Raw genomic sequence first — 12,794 nt, 5'->3', positions numbered from 1 at the left:
CTACTGGAAATTTGATAGCCTAGTCTACCAACAGATGGTCTGTTATGGCCCTTCTCCTAGTTGGACTATCTACATATTGTGCCAAGAAACTCTGAGCTCCGAGTACTGGGGGGATTAGATTCACGGACTACATCTACCCTATGGCTTTGAAGTTGTTCAAATAGCTGCCTACATCTCTGTTCCTCTGTCTCTGTCCGGCCTTGGTTTTCTTATTTAAGGAGGAACATTCTAGCATCCAGTAACATGCACAACATCCACTGTACTCATTTCCTAGATGCCCCCTGGCCTGCAGAGTTCCTTCAGCATTTTGTGTTTGTTGCCCAGATTTCCAGCATCTGCAGATTTTCTCTTGTTTGTCATTGCGTCCACTAAATTGATTCCTTGCATGCAGGGGCATTTTTTTTTTTTAAAAAAGGGTTAAAAGGATGAGCAGGTTGGACCTGTATTCAGTGGAGTTTGGAATAACAAGAGATTATCGGCTTAAAGATAAAATATTTATTGATGGCTTGCCAGGTTAAATGCTGAAGGATTTTTTTTTAACCACTTGGAGAAATCTAGAATTAGATTCAGAATAAGAGATTAAGGATGTTGTAGATGCTGGAAATGATATTCCCGGAATAACGGGAATGTGAGTGAGGTACTTAATAGGTACTTTGCTTCAGTAGTTACCAAGGAAAAGGATATGGAGGACCAGGAGATCAGTGCTGAGTGTATAAGTATGTTAGGGTGTTTAGAACTCAAAAAGGAGGAAATATTGGGCCTCCTAATGAGCATTAAGGTGGATAACTTCCCAACGCTTGATGGAATTTACCCTAGGTTAGTGACGGAGGCCAGGACTGGGTCCTTGACCAGTATCTTTATGTCCTCTCTAGCCACAGGTGAAGTCCCAGAGGACTAGCCAGTAGCTAACCTTGTACATCTATTTCAGAAGGGGACATGGCAACCATAGACCGGTGAGTCTCACGTAGGGAACTTGCTGGCGAGAAATCTTAGGAATAGGATATATGAGCATTTGGAAACCCACGGCCTAATCAGGGAGAGTCAGCGTGGCTTAAGCAAGGTATTTTTGTGTCTTAACAACTTGAGTGAATTTTTTTAGACACGGCAATGAGAGAGATCGATGAGGGTAGGATGCAGCTTTCGTGGATGTTAGCAAAGTGGAGACTAACCCAGAAGATTGAGATGCACGGGATCTGCGATGAATTGGCTGTTTGGATTCAGAACTGGTTTGCACACAGAAGACAGAGGGTCGTGGTTGAGGGGACTTATTTGAGGTCTGTACTTAGAGGAGTTCTGCAGGGATCTATGCTGTTTGTGATGTATATAAATGACCTGGATGAAAATGTAGATGGGCGGGTTAGTAAGTTTGTAGATGATACCAAGATTGGTGGAGTTCTGGGGAGTCTAGAAGACTGGCAAAGAATACAGCATGATACAGACCAGTTGCAGATATGGGCAGAGAAATGACAGATGGAGTTTAATCCAGATAAATGTGAGGTGTTGCACCTTGCTAGGGCAAAAGAAAGGAGACTGTATACTGTTAAGGGCATGTTGCTGAGCAGAGAGATCTTGGGATCCAAGATTATAGCTCCTTGAATGTGGTCGATAAGGTGGTTAAGAAGGCTTATGGAACGCTTGTTTTTATTAGTCAAGGCATTGAGTTCAAAAGTCAAGAAGTTATGTTGCAACTTTCTGAAGCTCTGGTTAGGCCACATCTGGAGAACTGCATACACTTCTGGTTGCCCCACTATAGGAAGGATGTCAAGAGGGTGCGGAAGAGGTTCACCAGGATGCTACCTGGTTTAGAGGGCATGTGCTATCACGAGAGGACGGGCAAACTTAGGTTGTTTCTTCTGGGAGTGGTGGAAGCCGAGGGGAGATCTGATTGAGGTTTACAAGATTATGAGAGGCCTAGGTAAAGACGACAGGGAGTGCCTGTTTCACAGAGTTAATAGACAATAGACAATAGGTGTAGGTGGAGGCCATTCGGCCCTTCGAGCCAGCACCGCCATTCACTGTGATCATCCACTATCAGTATCCGGTTCCTGCCTTATCCCCATAACCTTTGATTCCACTATCTTTAAGAGCTCTATCCATCTCTTTCTTGAAAGCATCCAGAGACTTGGCCTCCACAGCCTTCTGAGGCGGAGCATTCCATATATCCACCACTCTCTGGGTGAAAAAGTTTTTCCTCAACTCCGTTCTAAATGACCTACCCCTAATTCTTAAACTGTGGCCTCTGGTTCTGGACTCACCCATCAGCGGGAACATGCTTCCTGCCTCCAGCGTGTCCAATCCCTTAATAATCTTATATGTTTCAATAAGATCCCCTCTCAGCCTTCTAAATTCCAGAGTATACAAGCCCAGTCGCTCCAATCTTTTGACATATAACAGTCCTGCCATCCCGGGAATTAACCTTGTGAACCTACTCTGCACTCCTTCAATAGCAAGAATGTCCTTCCTCAAATTTGGAGACCAAAACTGCACACAGTACTCCAGGTGTGGTCTCACCAGGGGCCTGTACAGCTGCAGAAGGACCTCTTTGCTCTTATACTCAATTCCCCTTGTTATGAAGGCCAGCATGCCATTAGCTTTCTTCACTGCCTGCTGTACTTGCATGCTTGTTTTCAGTGACTGATGTGCAAGAACACCTAGATCTCGTTGTGTCTACTACCAGAGGGCCTGCATTGAAGGTGAGAGGGGGTAGGTTCAAAGGGGATGTGAGAGGCAAGTTTTTTTTTACTTGGAGTGGTGGATATCTGGAATGCACTGCCTGGTATGGTGGTAGAGACAAATACATCAGAGGCTTTTAAAGGAAGTTTGGATCGACACATGAATGTAAGGAAGATGGAGGGATATGGACATTGTTTATGTAGGTAGGAGGGATTAGTGTCTGGGTGTTTTTGATTTGCTTTTTTAGCTGGTTCTGCACAACATTGTGCTGTACTGTTCTATGTTCTATATCCTCAGCTGTATCCTAGAACAATCCAGGACGTGGCCATTTCTTGACTGTACTCTCGAATGGCTCTGGATGTGCCTGGTTCTCAGTTGCAGTCTAGAACCGATCCGGAACGTGGCCGATTACCTGCTGCGTTTTAGAACGGCCCTGGAACATAGTTGATTCTCATCTGTATTCTCGAATGGCGCTGGAAACCACTCCATATCAGAGCAATCTGCAGCGGGCATTAATGACTGGCAAAATAGAAACCAATGGAGAACAATGCCCCTTTTTAAAAAATATCCACTTGACAAGCGCGGACAACCGAAACGCATTGCAGGCTGTTCATGGAATATATCTGGTTGTGAATGCAAACATGTGTCAGAGGGAGGGTGGAAGAGGGGGGAGAGAGTAAAAGAAATTGGAGAGAGAGGGAGAGGAGGAGGTGATGGGGGAGAGGAAGAGGGAAGGGGTGAGAAGGTGGTGAGAAGGGTATGGAAGGGGGTGAGGGAGGAAAGAGGGGGGTGAGGGGAGGAGAGAGGAGAGGGGAGAGGGGGTGGGAGGGGAGGGGGTTTGTGAGAGGGAGAGAGAAGAGAGAGTGAAGGGGAGAATGGAGAGATAGAGAGAGGGAGAGTGGGGAGAGAGAAAGAGACAGAGAGAGAGAGTCTGACTACACTGGGGTTATTTTGTTGTAAATCATTAAAACATCTGATTTACAGCCACAAGATGCATCAGGAGGACTTTGTAACCAGTAAATTGCTTCAAAATATGAGATGAAAACATCTCTGTCTGTTTTGCGGAGTGAAGGTGCGTGCCTCCTTGCATTCTCTTCAAAATAGTTATGCGCTGAAGAGGAAGAGGCTGAAGGTCTTTTTTAAAAAACTGAAGCCGCCTTTAATCCTCCCTCAACTGCCCACCATTCATTCTCCTCCCATTCCTTCCCCCTTCCCTTCGCTAGCCTTCTCCCACCTGTCTCCTCTTCCTCGTACACCCTCTCCCCAATTCTCCCTTCGCCTCCCTCCCTTGGGTGAATGGAGGGGTTTGTGAAGGTCACTGGGACCCTCACTTTGTCCCTTTAAACCCAACAGTTTCCTCAGGACCTTCACGGTCCTCACCATTCAACCCCCCCCCCCCCAATATCTCTCACCTTACTCCTCCCTTACAGCCTTCTGTCCCGCTCCACCCTCCGCCTGGCTCTGGAATCCCTTCTTGCCACCACCCCACCCCCCAAACATCCTCTCTCATGTCCACTCCTTTTCCTGCTCCTCTCCATACCGGGCATACCATGCACCCCCATCTGCTCCCCTAACCCAATTACAAATACCTGGGGATACGAATTGACAATAAACTGGACTGGTCAAAGAACACTGAGGCTGTCTACAAGAAGGGTCAGAGCCCTCTCTATTTCCTGAGGAGACTGAGGTCCTTTAACATCTACCGGACGATGCTGAGGATGTTCTATGAGTCTGTGGAGGCCAGTGCTATCATGTTTGCTGTTGTGTGCTGGGGCAGCAGGCTGAGGGTAGCAGACACCAACAGAATCAACAAACTCATTCGTAAGGCCAGTGATGTTGTGGGGTTGGAACTGGACTCTCTCACGGTGGTGTCTGAAAAGAGGATGCTGTCCAAGCTACATGCCATCTTGGTCAATGTCTCCCATCCACTACATAATGTACTGGGTGGGCACAGGAGTACATTCAGCCAGAGACTCATTCCACTGAGATGCAGCACAGAGCGTCATAGGAAGTCATTCCTGCCTGTGGCCATCAAACTTTACAACTCCTCCCTTGGAGGGTCAGACACCCTGAGCCAATAGGCTGGTCCTGGACTTATTTCCTGGCATAATTTACATATTACTATTTAATTATTTATGGTATTATTACTATTTATTATTTATGGTGCAACTGTAACGAAAACCAATTTCCCCCGGGATCAGTAAAGTATAACTATGACTAACACCAGCTAGGCTCACCCCCACCCCAGATCTCCTCTCTGATCTATTTCCTACCACCCCCCCACCCCCTCCCCACCTGCATACGCTACTCCCTTCCCCATTACAGTGTTCAGCCCTCCCACCCCCGGGATTTCCTCAGGGACATGAGCAACCCCCCACCTCGCGTTATCACACCCGGAACTCGCCACGCACCCCCCCCCCTTTCCCCGTCTCAATTCCCTTCCCCATCACAGTCTTCAACCCTCCCACCCCCGGGATTTCCTCAGGGACATGAGCAACCCCCCACCCCGCGTTATCACACCCGGAACTCGCCACGCACCCCTCCCCCCTTTCCCCGTCTCAATTCCCTTCCCCATCACAGTCTTCAACCCTCCCACCCCCGGGATTTCCTCAGGGACATGAGCAACCCCCCACCCCGCGTTATCACACCCGGAACTCGCCACGCACCCCTCCCCCCCTTTCCCCGTCTCAATTCCCTTCCCCATCACAGTCTTCAACCCTCCCACCCCCGGGATTTCCTCAGGGACATGAGCAACCCCCCACCCCGCGTTATCACACCCAGAACTCGCCACGCACCCCCCCCCTTTCCCCGTCTCAATTCCCTTCCCCATCACAGTCTTCAACCCTCCCACCCCCGGGATTTCCTCAGGGACATGAGCAACCCCCCACCCCGCGTTATCACACCCGGAACTCGCCACGCACCCCTCCCCCCTTTCCCCGTCTCAATTCCCTTCCCCATCACAGTCTTCAACCCTCCCACCCCCGGGATTTCCTCAGGGACATGAGCAACCCCCCACCCCGCGTTATCACACCCGGAACTCGCCACGCACCCCTCCCTCCTTTCACCGTCTCAATTCCCTTCCCCATCACAGTCTTCAACCCCCTCCCTCCCTCGATCTATCCCCCCCTCGGGATTTCTCCAGGGTCGGACCCACTCCCCCCAATAACTGGCTGTCCCGGACCAACCCCTCCCCGTCCCAATCGTTCCACGACCCGGCGGGACCTCTCCGTCCCCGGCCGCCCTGCCCCCGGGTCCAGTCTCGGATCGGCCCGCGGAGCCCCGGCCTGCCGGTGCCGGAGAGGCGGCAGCTTTGAGACTGACAAGCGGCTGCCTCTGACGCAGGCGGTGGATAGGGTTGCCATGGAGAGCAGTTGGCAGGGTTAGCGAGGAGCTTCACAGCCCGCCTTCTGCACACATTAGCCGGGAGTTCGTACGTCAGCCTGCGTCAGCCAGGATAACATGATGCCTCCCGCAACGGCCGGGACCTTGTAGCCTTTATTTCTCTTTTGTTCCGGAGGCCGGGGGTTATCTGCTCGAGCCGCCTCCACCACCCCCCTCCCTCCCTCCCTCCCCTCCAGCACAGGGGCAGCTCCCCCCTCCCCTCTCCCACCGCTTTCACACAGGACTACTGCTTTCTACCCGGCCCAGAGGCTTTTTGTGGGTGTGAGTGTATGGTGTGTATGCGTTTTCACCCCTCTTTCTCCTAGGCGAGGCGGAATGAAGTTGTTTCCGAGCGTGTAGTTCCCTCTTTGCCCGGCCCCCAGCATGGTCATGGCGGATTGCCCGGGCAAACTACACCGGGGTCCCGTCCGGGTCGGCTTCTACGACATCGAGCTCACTCTGGGGAAGGGCAATTTCGCCGTCGTGAAGCTGGGCAGACATCGCATCACCAAGAGCGAGGTGAGTGGAAAGAGGGAGGACACCCCCTCCCCCTCCTTCGGGGGGCAAATGCCGAGAGGAACTACTGTTCCTGAATACCTCGACACCCGCGACCGCTGTCCCCTCCCCGCGCTCTCCCGAGAGAGAGAAAAATACATTAACTTGAAGCTGATTGTTGGTCGGTGTTTCACCGTCTTGCTGGCGAGTCGGAGGGAAGAGCGGCGGGGTGTACAGACGGTGCTCTTCCTCGCCTCTTGTGTCAGTTCAGTGTTGCTGGGTTCTGTGCGCACAAGAGCCGGGGTGGTGGGGGTGAGAACACACCCTGATCATTTACACGTGTAAAATGGGGGGAAAAAATAATCTATTTATTTTTAACCGATCCGCCACACTGTAACAGGGGCGCAGTTTTGTTCTACCTGTAAACACCTTTTGTGATTGTTTACATTGTTTCACTCCAGATGTGCAGGCAGTAGAGGGTATCTTTACCAAAAAAAGAGAGATACTCTCAATAATGAACGCGACAATTCCATTTAGAAATGGACATTTGCTTTTGAAGGACAATGGGTAACTGCAAGAAAAAATACCTTGTGGAAGATTTCTTGACTGCAAATAATATTTGTTGCGGTTTATTCTGAGTGGAAACCATCACTTTTTGAATATAATTTGAGAACACTGCTAAAATTAGGTGCAATGTATCCACGGGTTGTATATTTTTATAGGAAGGCTACAATATAGGTGTCTACGAGCAACTGGTTCCTTTTTCTGTAACAAGGCTTTGGATACAATGTATCGGGGGGTACTTTAAAGGCAACATTGTTTCAGATTTTGCACCTTGCACATCTAGATACAATGTATCCAATAAGTGGCTATTGTTCCATTCAGTTCGGAGAGAAGGAAGGTGCACTCCGGGCAGGTTTCACATTTGAAAATGTCTCTGAGGCAAAGCACAGCTCGAGGTTTCTTTGTGACAATTAGTTTCTCGTAGAAATGAATCGGCTTCTCTCACGTTGGGAATAAGAGAGTTTACCATTTTGTGAAAGGCGTCTTAATACTCTGGAATATTACACAAATGGACTTTGGAATGACTACACCGCAGGTTCGCGTTTTCATTAATCGTTGGATTAATGAAGACGCGACACCGGTGAAATAAATTTTACGGGCCGGGTTGAAACAAAAATCAAGTCCCTTTTTGGAAGTAAAACTGTTTTTTTTACAAACCAAAATTTGTTTTACCTGGCTGTTTCCCACCTGGCCTTCGTATTGAATGGAGCAGAGATTTGAAATGTATAAATGTTTTTTTTTTCCCTGGGCATTATTGAATAGAGGTTTTATTGCTGAGCTGTTCTTGGGGAGGATAACAAATCAAAGAAGAGGATAAGCCCCAATATAGTTGACCAGGTCACTCGGTGCATTGTTTTATCTGAGTTTCGCGTTTGTTTACGGGTGGCAATGACGCCGGGGGCGGGGGGGGGGTATGTGTCCCAATCCATTGGCGAGAAGACCCTTCACTCGCCGAGTTTCAGATGATCTGGTTTGAATAATTAGTGGGGGGGGGGTGGGATTCGGGAGCAAAGTAGTGGCGTGACGCTGTTCAAAGGGAAGAGGGGAGCTTTCCGTCTCGGGGATTGTTACAAGAACTCTTGGTTAACTTTGTGACCCGACCCCCCCCCCCCCACCACCACCACTGATTAAAGAACCCGGGCAAGGTTATGTTATATTTTCATTTCGATCTTTAGTATGTGGAGCCAGAGGAATTGTCTCGGCAGATCTGTTTTCGAGACACAAAATGCTGGAGGAACTCGGCAAGACTGGGAGAACCTACGGCGAGCAGTCGGGTGTTTCGGGCTGACAATCTTGGTGAGGACTGAAACGTCGACTGTTCGCTCTTTCCCCACGGACGCTGCCAGATCTGCAGAGCTGCCCTCGCGTTTTTGTGCGCAGCAGCCGGAACAGTTTTCATTTCTGATCTGCGGAGATATTGACAGCTGGAATGGGATTTGCCTTTCTGTGCGAGGGGTGACATTGGAATGGGCTGGCCTGGGGTTAGTGGACAGAACGCCGGAGAGAGAGCGGCGGCATAAGCTCGGTGCAGAAATAACACCCCATGGTGGCTAATATGCTGGTTGGGACTGTCGTTATTGGATTAATTTTAAAATCAGAACTGGAGCCGCTTGCCTGGATGAAATAAAATCCAGAAAGCACATCCCCGCTGGTCAAGGAGGATTTATGAAAAGTGGTAAACGACTCTCATAAATTTTAGGAGAATTCTGTGGAAGCGGCAGCGTTACGGCACTTTCCACAGATGCTGTTTGATTTTTTTTAAAAAAGTAGTATTTTCCTGCATTTCTAATTGAAATGGATGGCGTCATTATTCAGCCAGACCCTGTGGAATCAAAGGGCTCTGGATGATGTGTCACCAACCGAGGAGATGAGAATCAGGTTTAATATCAACAGCATATGTCGTGAAATTCGTTGTCATGCAATGCCTAACAACTGAAACAAACCATGAATTACAGTAAGCATAAATATTTACTGTAATTCACGGTTTTTTTCCCCTATTGCAATGATTAAATAAGTAGTGCAAAATTATTTTTTATTGTGGTGAGGCAGTGTTCATGGGTTCAATGTTCATTCAGAAATTGGATGGCAGAGGGGAAGAAGCTGTTCCTGAATCACTTGAGTGTGCGCCTCCTGTACCTCCTCCCTGATGGTAGCAATGAGAACAAACTGTAACTAGAATCTTACAAGTGTCTTTGGTGATGTACCAGATCTCCTCAAACTCCTAATGAAATATAGCCACTGTCATGCCTTCGTTGCAGCTGCATCGATATGTTGGGTCCAGGTTAGATCCTCAGAGATCTTGACACATAGGAACTTGAAATTGCTCACTCTCTCCACTTCTGATCCCTCTATGAAGACTGGTGTGTGTTCCCTCCATCTTACCCTTTCTGAAATCCATAATCAGTTGTTTGGTCTTGCTGACGTTTAGTGCCAGGTTGTTACTCCACTAGCTGGTATGTCTCGCTCCTGTATGCCCTCTCGTCACCGACTGAAATTCTGCCAACAATAAGCAGGTGCTGAGAATTCAGAGCAACACACACAAAATGCTGGAGGAGCTCGGCAGGTCAGGCTGCATATATGGAGAGGACTACATAGTCAACATTGCAGGGAACTTTCATACGTTGATGTGTCACTCCCTTGTATGGCAGTTTCATGTCAATGTGAAGCTTGCAATTATCAGCGGACTTCAAAGAACAGTTTCATCCCTAAACCTCCCACCATTACTTATACGCCCTCGTCATTACCCATCGTTACTCTCCTTTCTATCATTATTCTCATTATGAACAATCATTACTCTCATCATGTATTGTTACTCTCATCATTGCCCATTACTACCCATTGTTACTCTCTGCATTACCAATTGCTACCCGTTGTTACTCCCTGCATTACCAATTACTACCCATTATTATTTTCACCATTACCTATCATTGCTCTCTGTTCTATCATTACTCACACGACTACTCATCATTGTTGTCCTTTCTATCATTATTCACACCATTACCCATTAGACCACAAGACATAGGAGCAGAATTAGGCCATTTGACCCATTGGGGGTGTGTATGTGTATATGTGTATGTATGTGTGTGTATTATATATATATATATATATATATATATATATGTGTGTGTGTGTGGTGTGTATATATATATATATATGTGTGTATGTATGAGTATTGTGTGTGTATATATATATATATATATATACACACACACACACCGCCTCCACAGCTGCCTATGGTAATACACTCCACAAATTCACCCTCTGGCTAAAGAAATTTCTCCACAGCTCTGTTTTAAATGGATGCTCCTCTGTCCTGAGGCTGTGCCCTCTTGTCCTAGACTCCCCCACCATGGGAAACATCCTTTCCACATCTACTCTGTCTAGGTCTTTTAACATTCAAAAGGTTTCAATGAGATCATCCTTCTAAATTCCGCTGAGTACAGACCCAGAGCCATCAAATGTTCCTCATATGATAACCCTTTCATTCCCGGATTCACCCTTGTGAACCTTCTCTGGACCCTCTCCAATGCTGGCACATCTTCTAGATGAGGGGCCCAAAACTGTTCACAATACTCAAGGTGCGGCCTCTTGAAATGAATGCTTACATTGCAGTTGCCTTCCTCACTACTGACTCAACCTTCAAGTGAACCTTCAGGGTGTTCTGCATAAGGACTCCCAAGTCGCTCTGCATCTCAGATTTTTGGATTTTCTCCCCGTTTACTCTTTGTTCCTCTCACCATTACTCTTCCCTGACACTATGACAGTAGGACTTGGGGAGCGTCCATTAACTCCTCAGTGCTACAAAAGTGTGTGCAGAACACAGGGAAGATCAGGACATTGCACACTTGTGTAAAAGCTGTCTTTTTATACACGGTCCCTTATTTCTCTTTATTGATTTCTGTATTTTCCCAACAAAATTTGCATGTGACGCCTTCCTTCCTGACATTCTGGATTAAACACTGCCTGAGGGGGGGAGCCCCCTTGGTGAGAAGTTGTTGGGGGGGGGAGTGGGAAGACGTTTTTTTAAATTTTTGCTTTCCCTTTGATTTTGGTGCCCAGTTTAGATCAACCCAGGCGTTGTGCATCTGGGCAAAACTCCAACTGGCCCCAGGGTCCTATCACCTGCTCGTTATACAAATAAGCAACTGCAGAAGCATCTGTAGGGTTAAATGTGAAGTAATTGTTTTTTTTTTATTGGGTACTGCCCTAAACCCCACATACGTAATTTGATGACAAATTTGGAAAAAGGTGCTTCCGAATCTTCGAGGGAGAAATGACCTGCTGGGGAGCTCAACAGGTCAGGCAGCATCTGTGGGGGGATGAGGCGTCAACTGTCAGATTCTTTTCAGGGTAGAAGTATCAAATGGTAGACGCCAGGCATTAAAGCAGAGAAGACAGAAGTTTAGAGGAGATGTGTGGAGGAACTATTGTACACAGAGGGCTGGCAGGGATAGTGGTGGAAGCAGAGATGGTTGTGGCATTTTTTTTTCCCGAGGCTGTCAGGTAGACACGTGGTTGTGGACCGCGTGCAGGCGGGGGAGAGCATGAAGTTCACGCAGCTGGCTCACGACCCCACCGCCAAACCCAGCTCGGAGCGCGTCATCGAGTTGGCCGATGATACAACAGCGGTCAGCCCCGCCAGCAAGAGCGGTGAGCCGGCGTGCAGAGAGGGGGGACGGGGGGAGGGGTGGCGCTCGTCAGACGGTGCAAAAGCGTGGACAAATCCAAAGTGATGATCGCGGGCCTCAGGCAGGCTCAGGCTGGCCACTCTCCATTGCACCTCGCTGGCTCCGCCGTGGAGAGAGTGAAGAGCTCCTTGGTGTGCTCACGGTGGATGACAACAGCTCCTCATTTGTCAAGAAGGCGCGGCAGCGAACGTAAAGCGCTGGAGGAACTCAGCAGGCCAGGCAGCATCTGTGGGGGGGGGCGGAGAGTGCATTCGATATTTCAGGCCGAAACCCTTGTCTACACTTTCTGAAGAGACTGAGGCATACCATTCTAGTAACTTCCTGTGGAGCACCATCGAAGTTGTGTTGTTTGGTGGCATTATCGTGTGGTATGGATGCTGCAAGGCCCTACAAAAATTGCTGAAAGGATTACCAGCGTCTGCCTCCCCACTTGTGATATGTACCAGGAGCGTTCCGTACAAAGCGTTGTTGAAGATCCCCACCACAAATCTCTTTGACCCATGACCGTCATGAAGGAGGTCCAGGAGCATCGGGACTAGGACTTCCAGACTGGGGAACAGCTTCTTCCCTCAAGCTGTGAGACTAACGAACCACCGAGGTGTCGTCACCGGGACACCGAGCTGTTCTACTGTTTACCTGAGCTGTGCACCACATGCACTTTGAATTATATTTTAATAAGTTATTTTATGATATTATGTTTTGTGTGTGTGTGTGTGTGTGTTGTATGTATTGTGGGTGCACCGTGGTCTGGAGGAAAATTGTTTCATAGAACATAGAATAGTACAACACAGTACAGGCCCTTCAGCCCACAATGTTGCGCTGACCCTCAAACCCTGCCTCCCATACAACCCCCTCCTTAAATTCCTCCATATACCTGTCTAGCAGTCTCTTAAACTTCACTAGTGTATCTGCCTCCACCACTGACTCAGGCAGTGCATTCCACGCACCAACCACTCTCTGAGTAAAAAACCTTCCTCTAATATCCCCCTCGAA

At 48.4% G+C, this 12,794-nt stretch overlaps 1 protein-coding gene across 1 annotated transcript in view; it reads left to right on the top strand.

Moving 5' to 3' along the window:
- The first annotated feature begins 6,093 nt into the window (after positions 1-6,093).
- Positions 6,094-12,794, top strand: part of sik2a (salt-inducible kinase 2a) — a 249,348-nt gene continuing 242,647 nt past the window's right edge. Inside the window, exon 1 of the mRNA XM_072238566.1 lies at positions 6,094-6,573. Coding sequence (XP_072094667.1) covers positions 6,439-6,573 — 135 coding nt within the window. The 5' untranslated portion in view covers positions 6,094-6,438. The remainder of the gene's footprint in view (positions 6,574-12,794) is intronic.

This window comes from Mobula birostris, chromosome 20 (assembly GCF_030028105.1).
Source record: "Mobula birostris isolate sMobBir1 chromosome 20, sMobBir1.hap1, whole genome shotgun sequence".
Taxonomy (NCBI): domain Eukaryota; kingdom Metazoa; phylum Chordata; class Chondrichthyes; order Myliobatiformes; family Myliobatidae; genus Mobula; species Mobula birostris.
Note: the sequence above shows the minus strand (reverse complement) of the source record. Positions and strands in the feature narration are given on the sequence as shown.